Genomic DNA, 23,572 nt, shown 5'->3' on the forward strand with positions numbered 1-23,572 from the left:
GCATTTCATGTCCCAGAGTGTATTTTCCAGTTTGATATAGAAAAGTAAATATCCTCATCTTTTAGGCAAAATTTCACTTGTTGCTAGTTACACAAAGTCTTCCAGAATGCAAATATTAGCATCACTGGTTAAACTGAAACTGCCATTTAAGGCATTGGTGAAGAACAGCTCTCTCCTACTCCAAATTATTTATAAAATATCAAAACCAGGAGGAGCTGCAGTATCTTTCATAAATTATATTGTTCTGGGTACCTGGCTTTGTGCCACATAAAAGCTTAGCTTGATTTGGTAATTTGGGGAGTTTGATTTGGTTACATAATTTGGAACCTTTTTTAATGCCTTTATTTTAGTCTGTGCTTTTTTATTGGCTAGGAATGAAACTGGGACCAGAAGCCTTCAGGTTTGATGGTGGTGTTGAGGCCATTGCTACAAGACAAAATGAAAAATACTACATCCTCCGACCAGAAGTCATAGAGACCTACATGTACATGTGGCGCTTCACTCACGATCCAAAGTACAGGGAGTGGGGATGGGAAGCTGTTGAGGTAATGTTCTCTTGGACTCCTTTGTTGTTAAATCCTAGTAATATTGTTAAGTGAGCTATTGAATGATAGCTGGACATTGTTCAGCAGTTGGAAGCTGAATATTTATTTTAAATCACGGATATCAGTTCAGATTTCCAGGAATTCATTTGCCAAATAGATGACATTTTGACAAAACCAAAAACTGTTGATATTGTATAATAGAAAAGTACCTTGTGATTTCTCCATACTTCTAGGATTAGGGGTCACATTTGGATGTACTGTCCCAGATGTTGAGTGCTGCTGCATGTGAATGGAAAGTGCATACATGTGTCAGATTTGAGCCTTGGATATGGAAATAAGTTTTATGAAATGTGTTTTCAGTAATAGTATGAAGGTGATTTTAATTAAGGTGGCAAAGGCCAGGATGAAGGACTAGACAGTACCAAACATAAAACCATGTCACTTTCAAGAAACATAAGTTATATGGACAAAACTCCCTAAATGGCAGCATCTCTTATAGATTTGAATTTTTTGTCCCACTGGCCTTTGAGCTTCAAGCAGTCATGCTGAACCTAGCTATTTGTGTTTGTCTAGCACAAGCCTTCCAAAAGGGCAGCTGGTCTGCACTGCAAAGAATGGGCTTGCCAAATCCATTGTTTACCTTATTTCAGAGGTTAATCATCCTTACTCTTAAGGTTGAGAGCCTTAGATTTACCACGGTTTCATCCTCGAGGTATGGGTCCTTATTACACTTCTCTGGAGTTCACTTCTGTCCTCCTCACACTGACATTGCCCTTGCTAAATTAGCTGACATCTGACAGGAAATACAGCAAGCAGAAGAACATTATTTTTCTGGCTCTGTGTACTTAAGAGAAATGAAAAAAAAAATCAAAACTCTCTGCAGTGTTTTGTTGACAGTGACCTCTCTTTTGCAGAGGTATTGCTTTCCAGGATTTCAAAAATATCCTGGTTTTCAGTTTACCCAACTCCTTGTTTCTAGAAATGTATGATTACAACCTTCTTGGAGGGACTTACACCACTAGTTATAGAAGGTTGCTCTGCTCTGAGGGTAGAACATGTAGACTTGTGCCCTCCCAATTTCTCATCCCTAAGGGACCCTACTAGAGAGCTGTTACTGGGTTATGACCCCATAAACCCAACTCCCTCCACAGCAACCAAGATCTCTAAATGCATCCAGTATTCACTGTGTAGATATTGATCATATCAGAAATGTTGTGCAAATGCTGTTGAGCATTGTGGAAAAAAGGTTATTTCAAGTCAGGTAATTAGATATCCTCCAGGAATTAAATGTAAAGCAAAATCTGCTTTCCAAAAAAGAATAGTAGTATTACCTCTGCTTATACTCTCAAACTTCTTGCCTGAATATTCACAATTGTTCCCTGCCTGCACTGAGCACTGTATTCAGCTAGGTAGAGAGCAGTTATTTAGGGCATTGTATTTGCCTCCCTTTCAGGGCTCTGGGGGGCCCTGAAACAATATGCTTCTGAATTACTAATTCCAAAGCAATTTGGGTTTTAAAACCTCTAATTTAGAGGGCTGTTCCCTTACTTTCTTCTTTGCTAATACCACCCATAGGCACACATTTTACTACTGGAATCTTCCCATGCAGATTATAATTGGCATATTTACAATGGCTGTTTGTGGAAGTCATCCCATCAGGCTTCAGCAATGCCAACTGTTCCTTCTCCAGGAGATGTTTCTCCTGACTCATTGTTACTGGCCACACTGATAACATTGTTATAAACAATTGAAATGTTTTCCTTATTATTATTCTTTACCCATTTGGTTCAGTTTGTTTGTGTTTCTTTCAAGTTGGTACACTTGTTTACCTCTTTCTCACTCCCCACGTGTCCCTTGTTTAACATTCTTGTGGTTATTCTCAATCTGGCTCCAGCACAGCCAGATGGGTGTGGGAGATGCAGCTGGTCCCATTCTGCCCAGGGCACATCTTCCACTCTCCAAACGTGCAGTTGGGTGTTTCACAAAAACAAATCTTGCAGCTTTTCAGAACTTATGCAGTCAGTTGTAGGTTTAAAATCTTTTTTCTTTCCGTTCTCTCTTGGTGTTTGTAGCCATACAGCTCCACCTAATACAGTATTTTTTTGTTACAGCACATATCATGCTAGCTTGCCATAACTATGTCATAAATTCTGTTCCCTCTTGCTCCTTAATGCTGCTCCAAAGAGCTACAGACCCATTCTGTCCTTGGGGAAACCCCCAACCACTGAGAGCCATTGGTTTAATTATCAGCACAAAGAGGAACCTGAGATTGAAACAAGAAAAAAGAGGAAACTAACAATCAGACCATTTGGGTTTTGTCCAAAAAAAGTTGTTCTGCATGTGTTTCATGTCCACTTTTAACTCATCACTCTGGCAATAAGAACTCATTAGGTTTTTTCCCAGGGCCTTTGTAATAGAAAAGGAGGCAGGTTTAGAGTCATGACTTCTAAACTCTCTGACAAGTCTCTTAAGTCTTTCTCTAACTTTATAGACTTAAAATATGCTATAGCCTGTCCTTTTTTTCTTTGTGAATTTTCTTTGCTGCTTTGAGTCCAAGATAATTTTGTATGTACTTCGGCAGCTGGAGAAAATGCAGTTATGACCACCAGCAATATCCACTGTTACTGAGTCAGAAAGGTTTTATCAGCTTAGCTCATGAAAGCCTCCCTCTCTGCATTATAAATGTGGCACATATTTTAAATTTGTATCACTTCCTTTGTTTTCCCCTTTATGATAGTTTGAGACTGTCAGCCAGTTTTCACTGTGCTTGATGTTTTCCATTACTGTATCATAACTGATCCTAGCCACCCTCATTTCCTGAGAACTACTTATTTAAAATGTGCTTGATTGTTTCTTCCTGCCCACCACTACCCCTATCACTGTGAACATCACTGTTCTCTCAAACTGCAGGAGAGGGCACAAAAGCCCATCACTGCCAGGATGGTTGACAACCTAGAGCCTTTTAATCCTACTAATCCTGCAGGTGGATGTCCTGTTCCTTTAGTTAGGTGGAAAGGAGCTTTGAGGGATGAGATGCTTCATATTTGCATCAAGCAGATACCACCAGAAGGCAAACATGGGCAAGTTAACCCCTTAGTTTACATCCAGCAACCTTTATGATGCCTCTGAACTCAGAGAATGCTCAAAGTACATTAGAGCATATAAATGGTAAATGCAATTTGCTTTTATTTTACCTCATCCTGTTTAGAATGCAGATATTTCCTTGCACAGTAGCCTTATCCTTCAAGTTCTGCTTCTGCTGTGCCTTGAAAAGCATCATCTTTTGTTTGACATTGAAAATCCAGACACAGATGCAGAATTTGGAATTCATTGCAGGTTGAAGTAGACAAGAGGGAAGGAATACCAGCCAGAGGAAATGACTTCTTTAAACTTAAGTATATTTGTCATTTAGTAAAAGTGTCCAGGAAAATTAAAGAACCTAAGGACACATAAGAAAAGACAAATAGGCTGTTATACTTTAAAGGATCTCTTCTGGAGAAAAATCCCTTTTAAATATACGATAGGCAGCTTACTCTCCAGTGAAAACCAAGGAGAGCCTGACGTGCAAGCCAAATATGTGCACACAGCTACAGGGACTCCAGAAAAATCAAGGACATTTAGGATATCCACTCACAGCAAAACACAGATCTTAAAGAGCAGGGGAAGGTGATGAATACTTCAGTAATTATTAGTGACTCTTAGTCCCATCTGTCTTCAGAAAATACTTATTCTTCCTGGTTTAGATATATCCTCTGCCTTCCTTTTTTAGCTTGTGTGTTTTGAAATGCAGCATCTTTCCCTAAATAAAATCTACACATCCTGTACTCACTTCAGTGGTATTTGTAGTAACTTCAGAAAGGGAGGAACCAGTTATCTCCTGGCTCTCTCTTGGGGAGGATAAAGCCCCAGGTATTTCTGCCTGAAAGTTGTTGTTCCAATACCATCTCCACAGAAAACACCTTGTTTCACAGTAGTCTGGTCCTGAGTGAATGCAGCCATCCACAATCCTTGCTGTCATTTTCGTTGCAGGAAGTTATTTAGGGTTAAGTAACATTTTCCTCATTTGGTTTTGAATAATGAGTAGTTTTAAATATAATCATCTTAAATTCTCTTTACTCCTTCCTTATACTGTCTGATACCAGATAGTTGTTGTAAAAGTGAAGAAAAATGAATGGAGTAAGAATACTTGTAGCCTCGTTAGATACATAAATTATAAAGAAAAACCCTATTAATTAATATTTTAAATATAGTAGTGATAAGATAACCAATATTCAAATAAGGTATTGGATAGCAGTGTATTTAAAGAAGTTATGGCTCATATATATGCATAGATGTACCACCTTTCTATTGCAAACACCTAATATAAATAAAAGCAACAAAATTTATTAAATAGTCTCACTGTATATGCCTTCTACAATTCCAGCATCTTTTTTGCTCTTTTATATATGCTTTTCATCTGATCTTTTTTCTCCTTCATAAATATAGGACATTTCTGTGGGCAGAAAAGGTGGCCCATGTACTCCTTTATATTGTGAGATAGGAATCAGTCACCTGTTTTACACCTTTTAACTGAATAAAGAGTTTGGAAAATAGCTAGAGAAAAATACACTGTTACTGTTACAGCTAAATTATGTTGTGTTAAGTCCCGGCTTTCTATCTATGCCTGTGTAATAGACAAAGCTTTTTCAGAGAGGTAGCAAAGAAAAATATGACTGCTGAACAAGAAAAATTCATTCAGAGCCCAATATCAATGGTTTCCCATTGAAAAATTCAGTAATTGCCAAGAGAAGCCATATAACTTATACAGAAAATGAAGAGTTGCCTTTCCTTTTTTTGAAGGGATTTGCAGGAGGTAAGGAAAAGACTGATCTTTAGTATGGTGTTCAATTATGTCACAATCATTTTGAGTACCAAAATATGACCACAAAAGGTATAGGTAACACAATTTCCAAAGGCTGAGAGATTGGGAGAGAAAGGCTATCGTTACTCCTATTAAAAAGAGGAAAAAGAATATAAGTGAAAATCCATATGTCTTTAAATCCTTATATCAATACATCTTTCCTTCTGAAAGCTGGTTTTTGTTCACTTTTTATTCATTCATTATTTTGCTTCTCTTCCTGAATATTAAATTAGACCGGTATGCCTATGTCTTTTTTTAAAAGAGTGTTCTGTCTGGACATTTACCAAGTTTTCACCTCTTTATCAGAAGAATTGTGGCAATTGTTTTTTGCTAGTTTTATTGCCAAACAGAAAAACTGGCATATTATTCATTTTGTTAATCCCACTGATTTGGGTTTTCTCTTCTCTTCTCTTCTCTGTTTCAGGCACTGGAAAAACACTGCAGAGTCGACGGTGGCTATTCTGGCCTTAGAGATGTTTATAACAATCATGAAAGCCATGATGATGTGCAGCAAAGTTTCTTCCTTTCAGAGACACTCAAGTAAGTTGAGAAAGTTGACTTTCATTAATGTGAAATAGTTCTGTGTATCATCTTTACAAATAAGTATTTATCATTAGTACCCTTGACACTCTCATGTAACAAAATCTGAGTGAAATAGCAGAGCTCTTCTTAGGTGACAGGAAGCAAAATTGCATTTTTTTTTCCAATCTTTGTCAATAAACTAAATTCCCTGACTTCTGCAAATTATCTTTACTTCTGATAAAGGTACTTGATAGTTTTTGAGACATTGCTTCTCCTGTCTTTGATAGGATCTAATTATATATGCCAGCACTAATGAAACAAATTGACTAGGCAGAGAACATAATAGGCTTATATTGCATATTTTCATTTTAAAACTTTAGAAAAAGAAGACAAAACAACTTCCACAGAAAGCATGCAGGGCCTGTTACGAGAAAAAATCAAATGCTTTCATTATCTATCAAGATCTCCTAAATTTTTTATGAGATTAAACTTTTGTCTTGATCTCTTTTGCTCTGGAGGTTTTTTTTGCTGTGAAAGAAAAAATCAGTCATGCCATCTCAACAGGAAGTTTAATACTCAAGTAAATTAAATATGAATTATTATGTGTTTTCCTGAAAATCACTTCCCTGATGTGGTCTCATTTCCTGCTTTTTTTTTCTTGCCAGGTACCTATATTTGCTGTTTTCTGAAGATGATCTTCTTCCATTTGAACACTGGGTCTTCAACACAGAGGCTCATCCTCTCCCTGTTCTTCACAAAGATGATGGGAATAAAGAAGAAAACCAGAAATAGATTAATTTATACTTTGTTTCATTCCTTACATTTCCAGGACTAGGGCACATGATTTGGTTTTAAATTCCTAAGTTAAATTTTTTAATCAAGTGTTTTGCAGTCTGTTTTCTTTAACAGTAAATTTTTATGAATGTACCCTATTAATTATGATAAAACCTTAATCCTCTAATTCAGATTAATACCTTCTTAGAAGTGAAATAGGGTCTCTTCCCAGATTCTGTTAGGCTGCAGTGTGATTTTGGCCAAAAAAGCAGAAGGTCTGCAAGTTACTTGTTTCCTGTTATGCTTTTAATTTGACTGCAAAATTCTTCTCTCCTCTGTGAGGAGATGTATGCTTTAAGCTGTAATATTTTGCCATGTTGCAAAAAGCCATATTGAATTAAGTATAAAGAGCTTTTTCTTTTTCTTTTTTTATGTTCTATGTTAGTTTGTTTTGTGTGTCATCCAGGACAAATCTTGTGACTGTGACAGCCTCTTCTTATGCGGGTCTATCATCACTTGCTGGAGTATCTGATGTATTTCACTGTCAATGAAGTCGACATAGGGGTACTTTCATCTCACGCAGACCCAACTCTGAAACTGCAGTATAAGTTGAAGTTAGATTAAACTAGTTTCTATGGATTTAGCACATTAGTTAGCAGACCTTAGTTTTTCAGGTTTTGATTAGAATATTGTAATAGAATAAATTGTTTCCTCCCTTTTCTAGGTGGTGTTATTCTTATGTCTTTAGTCAAGCTACTATGAAGTAAAATAAGGTAATCATTTCATATTAAGAAAGGGACTATTAACCTTCTTTATATATTTAGTCCAGTAGCTTTCATTTGGTTGGTTGGCAAAAAAAAAAAATCCACTCAACAACATTTTCCTGCAAGTTCAGATTATATCAGATACAGTCTGTTTGTTTTTCTGTTGCTTTTGCAAAGATTTTAGGTAGGTCCAGACTTGCCACCAGGCTTGGTGGTTAATTGTCACAAAGCAGTTTGATGAATCTGTATGAATGAAGATGAGTGTTCAGATGCCTTGAAGAAAACCTGCCTCCTCAAAAGAAGAGAAGTCATTCAGAGAGGAAGTTATCCTGCATTGAACTAAAACTTTCTGACAACACTGCCTTGTCTTAAGTAACAGAAATGCAATGGGCTTAAAAAATATTCCTTCGAGTAGAGGCCTGGCTTATTAAGAAAGGTAACAGCTTTGCCAAAAACGTTTTGCTCTGTGGCATCACCAAAGGTAAAAAGAAATGAGGCACAATTAATTCCTGTTTCTACTTGGTTTGAAGTGGTTTACATGATTTTTAACTCCACCTGTTTTCATTTAGTGATGGGATGACTTCCATACGTTTCAGGTAGGAAACACCTGGCTTCCCATTCTGAGAAAGAACATTATTCATTGATTGGACTGCAGTGGAACAAACCTGGTTCTGAAGAGTAACGTTCTTGAATGGTATTTAGTAAGATAGCTCACATGTCCAGCATTGCTAATCACAGCTGAGGGAAGACATTTGTTTAAGCTTTAGAGTGCATTTTTTCTATGCTGATAGAGGTCTGCAGTGGAGGTTTTCTTAGGTAGAAGCCAAAAATAACTAATTACACTTTTATATATAGCAGCTAGAGCTTGCCCTCAAGTCTGCAAGGACAGCACTGCCTCCCCTGCTGACTGAGGAGATGGCACATGCCCCACAAGCTGCCAAAGACACTGGTGTAGGGGACAAGGCAAGGATCCACTGATGCTCCAGCACAGGCTTGGCAGAGCTGGCCAGTCCTGTATGAGAGTTATTGGGGCACCTTGGTGAGCCTGGGCCACCCAGCACTGGGAGAATGGATAGAAATGGATGTGCAGGTATAGCCTGCTCACACAGAGCCAGGCACAGCGGCTCAAAACTTTGTGCTCCATTGTATTTTTAAATTTTTATCTTCTTTTTTAAAGCATGGATTCCCTCATGGCACAGCAGGTTTCTGAATCCAGCCAAGCAAGGATGAGGTCTTGACTCTCTCCTCTGTTGAAAATCAGAAATTCTGCTGCTTTTGATTCTCCAGAATTTGTACCACTGGAGGACTATACTTCATTGTATTTCTTTATAAATAGTATTTATAAAGGAGATTTTTTTTCATCCCTGAATCACCATAGCTGTGGAATAAAACCAAAATATTTCCTCTCTTTTTAACATGTAATAATAATTATTTTTTTTCTTAGTTATGCTTAGTGGGTCACCTGCTGCTACTGCCCCTCACATGTATGTGCTGCTTTAGACCTCATCTCAGTTAAATAACTACAAAAGCTCAGACAGAAACAGTCTTTGAGAAGTGTGTTTTCTAAGCCACTTTCTACATGGTTTTCTTAACCAAGGTTTGCTTCCCCCAGCTCTCTCTGTTGATGTTGCTGGTACTTAGCAAGCTGAAGGGAAGAGCAGAGAACCAGACAGGTCTCCACGTTTCAAAAGCAGGCTCCAGTCACACAGCTCTATGTGCATTGGGTCTTATGTACTTAAATATAAGCATCATGGTTGTTTCCTTGTAAAATGGACATTTCATAGCGTGGAATTTTCCTTAGCGTGGGAGTTAGGATGATCTGAAAGAGCACAAATTTGATGTGGTATTGGTATTCAGGTTGTATGTACAAACTGCACTATACTGTACTTTTTGTAAAGTAATGTAAGTAGACGAGAAGATTGTACAACGTGTAGATCTGCCAGCTGTAAGAAAAAAACTTTTCATAAACTGAGAATATATCAACTTTTCTTTTTGTTTTTAAATAACCCCAAAACACCAAAGTTAGACCAATCATTTTTGAACAGTTCATATTTACCACTGCTTGTTAGATCAGTAAGGCAACATGCATTTTAATTCCCATTCACTTAACTCACTTCATGGAAGTGGCTAGTGATGGTGACTTTGTGTTCCCAGTCATTCATAAGGGCAAAAGAAATTGCTCATTATTGGGGGCAGCGGGGGGGGAGGTGGCAGGGGGGAGAAGACAGTGACATGGACACATTATCTTTACATAAATGCACTGCCTACACTTCTTCCACTTCTTTGTAGCATAATAATGCATTTAAATCTACATATGTTGGATCCCAAGAGGTAGATCCCTTTAAATGGCACCAACATTGTGTCACAGGGGAAAAAAAAGTTTTTTGATTGTTTGTGAGATAAATATTGCATATGTGTTGGTTATACACAGATTTTTGCAATGCCCAATAGCTCACTGTTTCTATGGTAACTTCATACATATCCATTTCTATCATGTATTTAAATTGGTTTTGATTTGTACATATTCCATTTAGTCTTTTCATCTTTATATAAACTGAAATTATGGAATACATAATAGATCAAGATGCTTAATTTTTAAGAACTTATATTTGTAAAAATTTCTCTATTGTGAATAAAGTCTTTTAATATATCTGTTCAACTGGTTATAGTTTTTCTTACGTGTGTTGCCAGAAGTAACTATAGGAATCTGCTGCATATTCTGGTTTAGCTGCTGTACTCACCAATTTTTTTGTCAGTACTCCGTGTACTTGTTAAGATGCTGTTCTTAATTAATGTCAGTGTATAGAATTTCTACCACTGAAATAAGTTTCTAGGATTTTTTTGTCAATAAAATTCAGCATACCAAAAGTACTTTGGTAGAAAACAAGCCTGCTAATGAAAAGAGGGAAGCTGGGAAGTGGGAGGTGGCAGGCAATAAGCACAGTGAAGGTCAGTCACTACAATTCATGCTCTGCACAACACAAGTGGGCAAAGCTAAATGCCATTTAGGAGCCAACAGCGCAGTGGAGATGACAAGGCTGTCACAGTGCCCAGTGTTACATGACCATGTAATGAAATCCTGTCGTTAGCCCATGCTCCAGAGGAGAGGGAAACAGTTGTCATAGGAACTGTAACTATATTTTGTTTCAGAAGGACATTAAGATTTCCAATCTAAATATTGAAATAACAGCTACACCTCCTGGATAACCTTGTTTTCTCTGTTTAGTAGAAAGCCTCCTCCCAAGATGATACTGAAATAAACTGCTGTGGTTTTACAGAACAGTCTCAGTAGTATCAATTTCTGTCAAAAGTCTTACTCATTAGACCTGCTTAAATCATTTTTGAGGGCAGCTCTGAGATTTTTTGCAGCAGTTTCAGCTACACAGTGAAGTCCTTGGGGCAGTCAGGAGACAGTGCCCTCCTGCAGCTGGCCCCAGGACTAGACAAAGGCAAACATAAACTAATGCAAACCTTCCTGCAGACTGGGATTCAGAAGAGATGTAAACACAAGCCTGGGTTAGAATTTCAACCAATTCACTCTCCTTAATTGGATGCTTGGTGTGGTTTGTTTTCTGCAGAGGGAAAGGGAACTAGAGCTGAGTTGACAATTAGTCAAGACAAACAGGATTTGCCCCATTTGCATTGCCCTATGGCCTTGCTCTATCACAAGAGGAACTCAGCACTCACACAGCAGCATCTGCTATGGAAACAGCCCTTCATCTGATCCGCCTTAATCTTGGGATTAGTCTGTCCTAGTTGAGCTCAAATGCAGGAGGAGAGATTACACATTGAAAAGCAAACTGCCAAACCCAGGAAATGGTCACTGAGATTCAAGAGTTCCGCTCTGAATATATGGAATTTGCAAGCAACCCCAACAAGGGAAGAGATGAGAATCTTGACTCCACGTTTCAGAAGGCTGATTTATTATTTTATTTTATTATATTATTTTAAAAATGATATACTAAAACTATACGGAAGAAAGAGAAAGGAGACATCAGAAGGCTAGAAAGGAAAGGAATGGAATGAATAATAAAATCTTGTGACTGACCAGAGAGTCCGAAACAGCTGGACCTGTGATTGGTCACCAAGTAAAAACAACCCCATGAGACCAATCAAAGATACACCTGCCACATTCCACAGCAGCAGATAATTATTGTTTACATTTCCTTTCTGAGGCCTCTCAGCTTCTCAGGAGAAAATATCCTAGCAAATCCTAGCAAAAGGATTTTTCAGAAAATATGTCTGTGACACTGAATACTGCAACAAGAGGTAAACCACAGGGTTTTGCTCTCTCCTGGGTTTATGCATTCATACATGCTCAGAGTGGTGGAGGGAACAAGTCCCACATCTGCAGAACCCAGCTAGAGCCCAGCAGGCTGTTAGCACTCAGCATTATTCCAAAGCCTCATGTCTCAGGTACCTGCTCCTCTGCCTGCACCAGCTCTAACTCACCCTGTAAACTCACCATAATAAACCCTCCTACTGGAAGCCCCTCTTAAACTTTCACGGGCTCTCCAAACTCTGTGCACACTTTGTGGCCAAGTTGTGGAAGGTTGTTTGCCTTTTACCATTCTTCCGCTGACATTTTACAGAACTCCTCTCATTATTAATATTTTATGTCTTCATTCCAGTTGTGGGTTGCTTTCACATCATCAAAGTAGCTCAGAGCTATTATTAGTCTTGAGCACCTCAAGTTAATAAAAGTTATTAAAAAAAAAAAGTTAATTAAAGAAAAAAAGCCAATTGGCAACGTGGTTTTAACGTACTGTAACAATCTTGTCCAGGAAAAATACTATTGTCCACATCTTACTTTAATCCCAAACCTGAACATTTCTCACTAAAAAAGTGAGAGAACATTCAGACTCTATTTGGGTTTTATACTAAGATATATTTACAGATCTAAGCAAACCTTACAACTACCCACTTCTGCCATAGGATTTGATAGACTATAATATAGTTCTCAGGATCTAATTCTCACTTCTTTCTGTTCCAAAGCAAAAAACAAGGAGGCAACAGTGTCACACCGAAGTATATGAACATTTTTTAATTAGCTGGTCACGGCTGAAACCTGCTTGGGCAATCTTCCGTCTTTATAGCCGTGGTGTCACCAGGAATGGGCTAACAGGGAGAAATTTCTTGCATCAATGAACATTTTTCTTTCTAAAAATAACTTGTACAGCAAGAGAACCAGCTCCATTTAACTCAGTGGCAAAATTGTTCATTTAATCAAAGTCAATTTTTCACTCAGAGAAAACAGTTCCATTGAATTTTACATGGAGACTTGTGGAGGGGATACAGCTTAAGGAACACTTGAGGGAAAGGCAGCAGACATGTTATGTTTCTCTTTTCTTTCTTTTATTTTTTAATATCCTACCGATTATCAGGTTCTCAAATATGGTTTAGACAATAAACATCATGTATGAATCTATTTTCACTAAGCAAACTCTCCATCTTCTTATCACTCAGAGTTGTTTTTTCACAGTGAAAACAAATCAGTGACTTCAATTCAGCTGTTGCTTGGCTTCTTTAATGAAAATCTACATGTCTTAACTTGAATAGCTTCAACAAAATTTGAAGGTTTCTTTTCTCTATCATTCTAAAATGTTTTAATACATCACATATATCACTCTGTTTCCAACACTGGCTGCCAAATACACACAAAGCCAAATCTTCAGCTTTCATATTTTGCATACAAAATCCTGCAGCCTCTTTCCACTTCCCAGCAAAAATTTTACAGCCAGACACAGTAGCGAGTTCCCATTTTGTGGGACTCCATTAATTTTATGAAATATGCTGACAACTAGCAAGCATGACATAAATATTATATGTTAAAATAAAAGTACACTTGTCAAATAAGAGGCCATTCTGGTGTGCATTATTAATAACAACCATTTCTACTCTGTAGTGCCATAAAGGTAAAGCAAGTTATGTCGACACATTCTCTTCCTGAAAAATTTTACAATATGAGATAAGGTAAATCTAAGTCACTGGGCAATTATTCAAACATGAAAAGGGCGTAGGGAGATCAGCAGTGAAAAGAGTAAGGCAAAATAGGGCACTGAAAGCATTGGGTTGAAAGGAAGATGGCAAAGGGACAATGACATAACTTATAAACAGGAACTACTGCATTAGGCAAGATGATCCACGAGAACAGTAAGGTACTTCAGAATGGAGGAGGAGAAGGAATCAGAGATAATGGGTAGGAATCACAAGTTGGGCACTTCAAAAGCATCATCTTCAGACAGGCCAAGAATTGAAAAATGGCGCTTCCTTTCAAGGACTGGAGCTCACAGAGCAGACAGGCTACAGAGGGAAACTGTAGTGTGCCTGTTCTGCATCTGCAGGGGCACTGACTTTGAAAACATTTACTACAACCAGAAATTAAAAAAATTCAAAACACTACCCAATTATTACTCTGCACTGCAAGATGATTTTCTGTCCTCTCACAACTCCAAAATTCCCATCCCTCATCATGGTGTATCTATGCATCTCTGTGCTTCCCCACGGCACAGGAGGCTGCTGGATGGCTGAACACCTGCCTGCCCATGGGAAGCACTGAATTAATTCCTTGTTTTGCTTTGCTTGTGTGTGCAGCTTTTGCTTTCCCTGTCTTTATCTCAACCCATGAGTTTTCTGGCTTTCACTCTTCCAGTTCTCTCCCCAGTCCTGCTGGTGGAGGAATGAGGGAGCAGCTGCCTGGGGTTAAACCACAACACCAGGAAAAGTTGCAATTATTTGTGCATAGCTTCCCTTTCTTGGGTTATTAACTCACTGTCCTTAGCTTCTACATTTCACATTCGCTTGAACCCCTCACTGGATTTGTCTGTTCACTTGGAGGGGGGAATCTAGAGGCATTCTTCAAGTAAATCACCCAGAGATACTCACAGACCTTTAAAGGTTAGGAGAGATGGAGATTTCCCTGAACTCACACAGCTCTCCCCTGCCTAACCAGACCTCAAGCATTTGTACAGCTTCCTATATTTGAATTGGCTTTTTTTTTTAAATCCTGGTGGCAAATCCCAGCCCAGGCTGCAAAGCAGAAGGATTAGCACTTGGGCTCGAGTGATCACTGGGGACTTTAGCAAGCCCTAGGCTGAAGCTGCTTGTAGTGTTTAGCCAAGAGCCCCAAATTGTTGTAAACAAGAGTATTCACAGATCTGCAGCATGATGAGCTGATTAAAAGCCCAGAAGTACCATGTGTGGTAGTATTGAGACAGCAGCATCTTCAGAGTAATTTAGGGGAATGTTATAAAGAGGCACAAAGTATTTTTCTGTCTCCAGTTACCAGCCATAATGTGCAAAAAAATTCATTAAGAAAGGGCAGCCTGCACATCATCACCACTCAGAGGAACCAGAAAGCTCACAAAAATGAAAAGAGAAACATAATCATTATATTAATTACTGATAATGCAAGGTTTAGAAACTCCATTTCCTATTATAATAGCCCAGCTTCAAAAAGACTGATGCAAACACTTCTTAGGAAACAAAACACCAGTTTTAGAAATGAGCCAGTCTCCTTGCTTAGATTTCTTAAGAGCCTAAAAATGTTGAAAGTGACCAGGTTAGGCAAAAATGGACATTTTGTGGAGTTTAATCCATTGACACCAATAAACAAACATTACCCACACTGCAGAACCAATGCATTTTTGCTAGTCCCATAGATTTTTATAAAGAACCTATTTGAACCTTTGAAAGCCAGAGGCCATCTCAGAGTCAATCCAGAACTCCTCTCTTGCTCCGCCTTCAAAAATAAAACATACCCCACCCCTGCTGTCCTCCTCCACAGTGGAAGAACAAGGTTCCAAGGTTCTCCAAAAACTTAGCAATGCAATATCTTTACCTCTTTTCATGCCTTTTTAAAATTTACTTTTACATCCCACTCATCCATGCCCAAGTCTCTCATTTCAGGCAACCTCTAAACCCGGAGAGGGAGCTGCCATTCAGCCCACACCACAGAGCAGAGTCCTGACCATCCTTTAACTCAGGGATTTTCACAACATTTTCACTAGTAACAGTCCTGGAAGGAAGTTCTCAAGCACATTTCATTTGTGCTTTCAGTCCAGCTTATTTGTCCAGCAAGGTAGAAGATGATGTATTTCATCTAAGTCTCATAATGCCTACTCCCACAGGCCAGAACCTTTTCATCTTATTACTATATAACTTTAAAACCAAAGGATATTTGCTTTTCTTTCAAGATTACTTCCCCCTCTGTCCCCAGGAAAGATGTGAAGACTGAAATACACTTGGAACAAATATATCAGCCACAGGAGAAGGAGAGGAGGAAATGCTCTTATTCAAACATAGCAATAGAGCAGCACCCCACCAGAGTCCTATTTTCTGGTGCCTCACCTGGGGAGAGCAAACCCCTCTACAAACTAGCCAAGAATTAGATCTGTATTTACAGGAGGCAGCGTGTACACCACGCACACTAAATGACTCACCCGAGGTTACAGAGCCAGGCAGTCAAACCCCCTCAGCACAGCTGCCAATTCTCAGCTCCACTCAGCTTTCCAGCTGCTGAACAATAATCTTTTTCCCATCCCCATGTAAGACATGAGCCAATTTTACTTTTATGAGACTAAATTACCTCTATTCATCTCCTGTCACTGTAAATGAGTTACTAGTGAACTCCCATTTCTCAAAATTTTATTCACAAATGTCTTTATAATTCCGTTTACCTGCACGTGAAGAGATACATGCTGTTTATACAAGCATAAATCAGGTATGATTTACTTTGCATTAAGTTGCTGTTTCTTTTATTGCTGGAGAAGAGATGAGTGTAAGTAGTAAAAGCAAGCAATAATTTTTTACAAATTAGAAGTGGAGAGACTGTGGCTAATATGCCTTAAATGGGAAAAGGTTTCAGGAGTCAGACTCAAAGAGACAGACCATGAAGCAACAAGCCCAGCACATGTCCCTCAACATGTGGGAGCTGACTTAGAACACCTCCTGCATCCTTTCTTTGCATTCCCTGTGAGGGCAGGAGGAACACACCATTCAGATTGCTCCACGAGCAGTTCAGTGCAATCAGGAATCTGCAATACAAGAGGGCAAGAATAACCCTAAATAAATTGGTGCAAAGATTTACTAAAAGGGATACCAGGAGACACCGGTCTTCATTTTCCACTATGCACAATGAGACAGGACAGCAGGTAAATGGTCATGGCCTGACAACACTCCTGGAAAAAATATTAGATTTCTAACCATAATCCATTTCTAAATGGCAATTTAGTCTGGCCATGTGGGTTTGTACCTCTTCTAACCTGTCAGGTTGATTTCTGACAATTTTTTACCAGAGATAAAGTACTCCAGTTCCACTAACAATTACACACCGTAAAAATACAACGTTAAGAAAAAGGAGAGGGGATTTATGGCAGCTTTTGATCCCAACAAATGTGATGGTGGTGGTAAATCAGCTGGGAACATGGAGCTGCTCACTTCAGGGAAAATAGGAAGCACACAGTCAGACATCAGTAACTCCCAGCAGCACTGCTCTCAGCAAGAGGGGCATCAGGCAGAGGTGGGGAGGCAGCTGCACCCCAGCAAGAGCCGCAGTATTTTGGAGGCAGCAGCAAGGGAAATCAGCAGGTTGTGCTGTGCAAGGTCAGGTCTGCAAGGAAGAACCTTTGAGCAAAGATTCTTCTTTAAGCCAAAGAGAACAAGTAGCTCCTTAGCATCTATACCTGCAACCAAGTTATTTTTCCCTTGAGGCAATGCCCAAAATGTGCCAGGTCCTTCTCCTAGCCTGAGAAGACTCCCTCCATTGGCAGTGTATAATTTAACAAAATGAAAATGAAGGCTTAATTACCAAATAAGCATCTCTTATGCCTATGAAGTTTTTCTTGTTTACCCAGTCTTGTAACCTTTTTCAGGCTGTTTTTGACCTTCTTTGATAACTTGGAAACTATAGTCACATCAGAGTTTCTGTAGCCAAAAGTTTTAAAAAATCCTTGTAAGAACTGTATAAAGAAGATGAATACTTAACAATTTTTTCTCCTTCACTAAACAGAAATAAGCAAGGCCCTGGGAGTTGTTTGGCTTTTTTTTTTTTTTGAGTTTTATTTAAGGGCAGGTAAGAGGGGAAGAAAAGGATCTTTTACTAAAAAGTTAGTCTACTACAGTTCAATGGATTTAGAATTCCCAAGTTTTCAATTAAAATCTGGATCAAAGTAAAAATGAATGCCAGTTGGAAAGCCTGCATTCATCTGAAAACAGAGACTAATAAGTCCAGAGCTTTCCAAACCCATCACACTCAGCAGCCCCACAAGGGATGGAGAGGAGCAGCACAGACCTGCTCAGCCAGCTGGGCTGTCAAGTGGCTTTTATTTCCCTGTGCGAGAGAGCAGGAAAGGTGTTGAGCAGACAGGTGATGAAAAAAATGGGGGGAGGAGGGCAGAACATCAGAGGCAACAAATTCATAAGAATAATTTAATTTAGAACATAAAATTAATCCAACAAAATAGAGGAACAGATGCGAAGGGATTTGAAACTCCTTCTTGGATCATATCCCCTTAACTTTACTGTACTCACAATCTGAATGTGATCTTATTTATTCAGAATATTGAAACCATATTAATTAAGCAAGAAAATGCTCCAGACGGCTTGTTGTTAGGATTATTTACATACTATGTGTGTTAAAGGGGGAGGAAGGGAAATTAGTATCTCCATCCTGAGAGGTGACTAAAGGCTTGAGGAAACAATTCCAGGCTTTTTATAGCATGAAGGATTCCTCTTTGCTGTTGGAGCACTTGCCACAGTCAGTTTTTCAAAGGACTCTGCTAATTAAGATATGTACTCATACAAGCAAATATTTGGCTGTCTCAGTGCTGCTGTTATCTCCCCTGTGAAGCTGAGAAAACCAAGGCAAGCAGAGGAATAAGGAGATCTGAAACTTGCCCTCTCTGACCCTGCTAAGGAGACTATTCCAGGCATCTGCACTAACCACAAGGTGATTAGTACAGAGAGGACAAACAGACACAAATCTAGATGAGCCTTCTGGGGAGCCTGCCAAGGAACACATTGCCTTCCCAAGCAGAAGATGTGCCACTCCTCACACTGCCATACAACTGATGTGCAGCCTTGGGCAGCAAACTACAGAGCCCAAGGGGGGCACTGGGTTTGCCTCCAGGGTAGCACAGGAGAGGTCCCATCATGACTTCCCTGCCTGGCCAGGCCTGCTGCTATTGCAGAGCTGTGGCATGCAGGACACAGATGAACTTTGTCTATACAAGCAAACTTGACAAACAGAACTCAAGAGCAGGAAAGAGAGGAGGGAGTTCATTAACAGGTACTTGCCTGGATACTTGGGGTAACAGAGGCAACATGAAAGTCATTTTCTTTCTCCACATGAAAAGAGCTCAATGTACAACCCTTGCACTGCCTTCAAGTTTAGCAGAGATGGTTCCACAATCTCTTCCAGAAGGAAGGAAATAAACTCTGCTTGTGTTGAAGCTGGATTCACATTTGAGAGACACCACAGCTCTCCCAAGCAGCTAACAAATGGGTCAGGCCCTCATGCCTGGGTAATTTACTGAGACAACTGCATCTGTGCTCCAGGTGCCTTCACTGCTTCCCAATTCTTTTCCCTTGGAGAAGGATGAACCATTACCACCTGAGCTTTTCTTCATAGTTTTAGGCTTCCTAATCCTATGTACCAGCCAGTCCCTGCAGAGGAGTGAGGAAATGATGTCTGAGTACAGCTGGAGGAAGTAGGTGGAACCTAAAGTCTCTCATGGCCTGGGTTCAGGGTCCATGAGCAGCAGTAGCAGAATAATGCTTGAGAGGACAGAAGGCAGATAAAAGCAATTTGTATGAGGAAGACTCAGTCCTGCTGGGAGCCCTACATGTATATTATGGTAGTTAAGAGCATAGACTTCCTCACTGCTGTGGACAACCTGTTATTTTCTGTGTTGTAAAGTTTATACACAACTTTTCTCTTGCAAGAGAATGCTATTTTTTCAATTTCCCTTCAGAGACTACTTGGAGGAAGGAGACTTCATTGGTAAGACAAAAAATTTTCAGCCACGAGGGTGACAATATGGTAGGGTGCAGCAGTTACTCTGTCTAAGATTGGATACAGCTGCTAAAAGGATCTTCCTCCCCTGAATCACTTTCAAGGATGTTGTTTTTCTCCCACAACCAAAATATATACATTGAAAACTGTATTCTACCTTGCCCTCAAATAATCATCTTGTATGTATGTACAGTCAAAGGGAGAATATATAGGCTCTATATTCAAGGCTATAAAAAGCCTCAAATTGCTTCCTCTAGCATTTAGTCACCTCTCAGGATGGAGCCACTAATTCCTCTCCTCCCCCTTTAACACACACGGTATATAAATAATCCCAACAACAAGTTGTCTGGAGCATTTTATTGCTTAATTAATATGGTTGCAATATATAAGATGAATAAATAAGATATTCAGATTGCTGTACTGAAATCCAGGAAGCCTATGTTCAGTCAGTCACAAAAAGAGACAACACTGAGGAATGAGTAGAAGAGTTTCTATCAGAGCAGGAGATTACTGATCTAACCCAGTTACCTGGGAGGCCCATGTCTGAAATGCTATTTTAAATTGTGTCATTACACAGTAAGGAATTAGAATTATTCATCGTGTCTAACCTAACCTCATTACAGCTTCCGCTGGGAATAATTATTTCAAAACATTTCTTGCTCTTCAGAACCTAAGGGCACAATTATTGAGTCTTCCTGAACTCGGCTCAAATGACTTCTCTAAATTCTGGGGAGCTGCTCTGGCTCCCAGCACAAAGTGAACCTATCTAAAAACTAATCTTATTTGCAGAAAATAAACACAGACAGCTGCTTTACACATTCACCTACCTGCCTGGCCCCACCATCACATCACAGCATGTGGCTGTGTCCCTCACTTCCCTTTCCATCCCAAAAATGCTTTTCCCCAGGTGGAGGATCCCACCTTTCAAGTCAGGGCAATGTTACTGCTACCAAATAATTACAAAGCAAACCTGCCCGAAATCAGGGGCTTTATTACTTTGTTTGACTGTTCCCTGGAGAAATGGAAGGGCAATGAATGTGTGTCATCATATACAATTTACAACTTATGTAAGTTTTGGAGACACCCCTCACACACCCCTCATCAGCTTCTGGCAGACAAAGCTTTTCTAAAACAATGGCTCATAGGGAGGATGATACAGACAATACTTTATTTGCAGAAGATGGGTCATTGCAAATATTTCTTTCAAAATCTTGTCTGATTTGTGAGGATCAGAGTGTACTTATTAAGAAATGTGAGGTCAGCAAAAACCTGCATAAGGTTCTGGCGATGTTAGCAGAGCTGCATGAGATTATCAAATTTCTGTTTAAAGGTATAACTAGAAATGATCTCTCAGTAATATTTCAGATTCTTCTCACAAAGATGAAGTTCCAATGAAAACATGTGCTGTGACTTCTATCAATCAGGTCTTGACTTGTCTAATACCATTTTCTATTTTATATATAAATTAGCCTGTTCAGATCTGACCTTTGTCCTTTCAAGGATTTTTAATGTCTTTTTAAATAGATCTAGAGAGACGACATCCAAAGAGGGTTGAGATGGAAGATGTTCTCCTCTCTTGTTTTAAACTCAGATGTTCTGTCTGCTGAAAAAAGGCACATTATATCTTCAGCTCAAGAATATTCTTTTATGTTGTTCTGATCTAAAATTATGACCAGTACAAAATAGGTATGAACATTGGTTCCCAGTAAGCTACTTAAGACTTCTGGAGACAATTCAGAATTGAAATAGCCTCTCCTGAAATTAGCAGACATAAAATTATTTCATCTACACAAATAAACAGATTGTGATGCATTTCCTGATTAGCCAGAAGAGCCCAGCAAGACAAGATTAAGTAAGCCAACAGATGTAAAAGCGAGACATAATATCTCATCTAAGTGAAATGTTGAAATGCTAAACAAAATGAATGAGGACAAAGGCATTTGTAAAAGTGGCCCAGTGTTTTTCTGTATGCTTCTTAATTTTCAAAGCTCTTATTACAGCACAAGTCATAAATAAATTATTTTTTGCTTTCATAGAGTTCCAGTAACCATCATTTGGTAGTTAGGTTTGTTATCTCAGATTTACAGGGATTTCAAGGTACAACATTAATGTATTACACAGGTCCAAATCAATTCATAACAATATAAATAAGCACAATATAAGTACTAGAAACAATATAATCACACCACAAATTTTCAACAATACAAAACTTTCATGTTTGAGCTTTGACCAACATGCCCCAGAAACTTTGGTCTGCTGTTTGAAAATTGACCTTTCATTCAAAACATGCAAAACAAAGACTATTCCTGTTAATGAAGGAAATGGGCAAGGTTTCCTTTCAATGCTCTGTGAACTTCTTTTCAGAAAAGATAATTTTTGACACTCATTCAGGAAACCTTTTATTAGTACTAAGAACTCTGAATGATCCTTCAGTAATCCTACTGTTGTTTTCATCAAAGAACAAAGAGGGTTCAGGAATAAAGTTTTCAACATATGCATATTCTTATAGCATGGTATATATTTATATCAACCCAGCACCTTCATTGCACTTATCTGGGAAAGTGAGAGAGACATGGAGTTTGTACCAGTTTTTCATTGAGGTACATAGATCTGGTTTTAGGAGGCTTAGGAGCTGCTGGGTTTGGGGTTGTGTAGCCCTGCTCTCAGCACTGTAAAATTCCAACCTGGTCCAGTAGCACACTAAGCACTTTGTTATCTCAGTTTTTCCAATGAGACAAAATTCAAAATGAAGCATTTTAGGGCTCTTGGAAGCATGTCTCCTTCTACAAACGTGGTTCATTCCTCACTGCTATGATTTGTACCAAAATTCTTCACTCTGCCCCCCCAGCAACATCTGGTTATATCCTCAGTACCACAGTTTCTTGCTTATCTGCCTTACACTAAGAGCTGGCCTGTTAGTTGCTGTCAGGACAATCAGGAAGAGCATCAGTTAGAGCATTTAATAAGTTAAAGATCAGTGGATGATCTCTGAGGCAAGGTTTTCCCTGCACACATACACTATACACACAACTTGTGGCTCTAAATTTTACCACAGAAGCGTAAATCAAACAATAAGATACAGCTTAAAACACACTGAGCAAACAGAAGTTACTTTTGCCCTGTTGTGAAACAAAACAAACAAACAAAAAAGTACATTTAATTGGAAGCAATTGTGTGTGAAATGATTTACAGCCACTCAGCACTGCCGCAGCCTCGACAGCGCGTGTGGGTGAGCTCTGACGGGGCTGTGCTGCCACCCTCTGTCCTCAGCCCTCCAAGTATCAGCACCTAATATTGGGGTGAAATGAACTTCTCCTCAACCTGGGAATCTGGGAAGGTTAAATTCTACATGCTACAAGCAGCTGATGAGCTAGCAGAGCATGAGGGACCTTGTTTCACTTCCCAAACATATTAAGGTCTGCTGAGCACCCTATGCTATCCATAACACTGTGATTACAGGACCATTTGGAAGCCTGTGGTAAAAAGTCTTAGCTCAGAGGAAGAGCCTTGATGAAGCAGCTTGTGAGTGCCTGCAGCTGCACTCAGCGTGTCAAAAAAGGAGCAAAACCCAAAGTTGACCCCACACTCATAAGGACTGAACCAATTCTATTCTGGTGATATTCTTCAGGTCCCTAAAGTCACCAGGTCTGCTTTATTAGTCCACATTTACTCTGTGATAGCCTTTAGAAACAAATAAACTTAGGCATTGTTACATCCTAATGTTTCCTGGATTTCAGGGTGTGTTTATTCAGTATGACTCATGTTTGAAACTGGAGAAAGGCATCTTCTCTTGCATGTCCCAAAATGTCCCAAAGGTCCACTGCTTTGCAAGGCTTGTCACTGTAAAGGGAGGCTCAGGATTTTCCCTGTCACACCAACAGGCACTGACTGGCCCTGGGTATTTTCCATGAAATTGAGAGATAAGCTATTTTGTCCACAGGATCCTCTCCCACTGGACTTTTTGAAGGATTTCAACTGCACATTGTGACTCACATTTGTGGCTTTGTGAGGGAGGGTGGACCTCTTAATATAGATGGACATAGAAAAACATCAC

At 39.2% G+C, this 23,572-nt stretch overlaps 1 protein-coding gene across 1 annotated transcript in view; it reads left to right on the forward strand.

Annotated features, from left to right (window-relative positions):
* Nucleotides 1–10,155, forward strand: part of MAN1A1 (mannosidase alpha class 1A member 1) — a 140,095-nt gene extending 129,940 nt beyond the window's left edge. The window contains exons 10-12 of the mRNA XM_066547076.1: nucleotides 373–545; nucleotides 5,870–5,985; nucleotides 6,633–10,155. Coding sequence (XP_066403173.1) covers nucleotides 373–545; nucleotides 5,870–5,985; nucleotides 6,633–6,759 — 416 coding nt within the window. The 3' untranslated portion in view covers nucleotides 6,760–10,155. The remainder of the gene's footprint in view (nucleotides 1–372; nucleotides 546–5,869; nucleotides 5,986–6,632) is intronic.
* Nucleotides 10,156–23,572: the final 13,417 nt, after the last annotated feature.

This window comes from Molothrus aeneus, chromosome 3, assembly GCF_037042795.1.
Source record: "Molothrus aeneus isolate 106 chromosome 3, BPBGC_Maene_1.0, whole genome shotgun sequence".
NCBI classification, from domain to species: Eukaryota; Metazoa; Chordata; class Aves; order Passeriformes; family Icteridae; genus Molothrus; species Molothrus aeneus.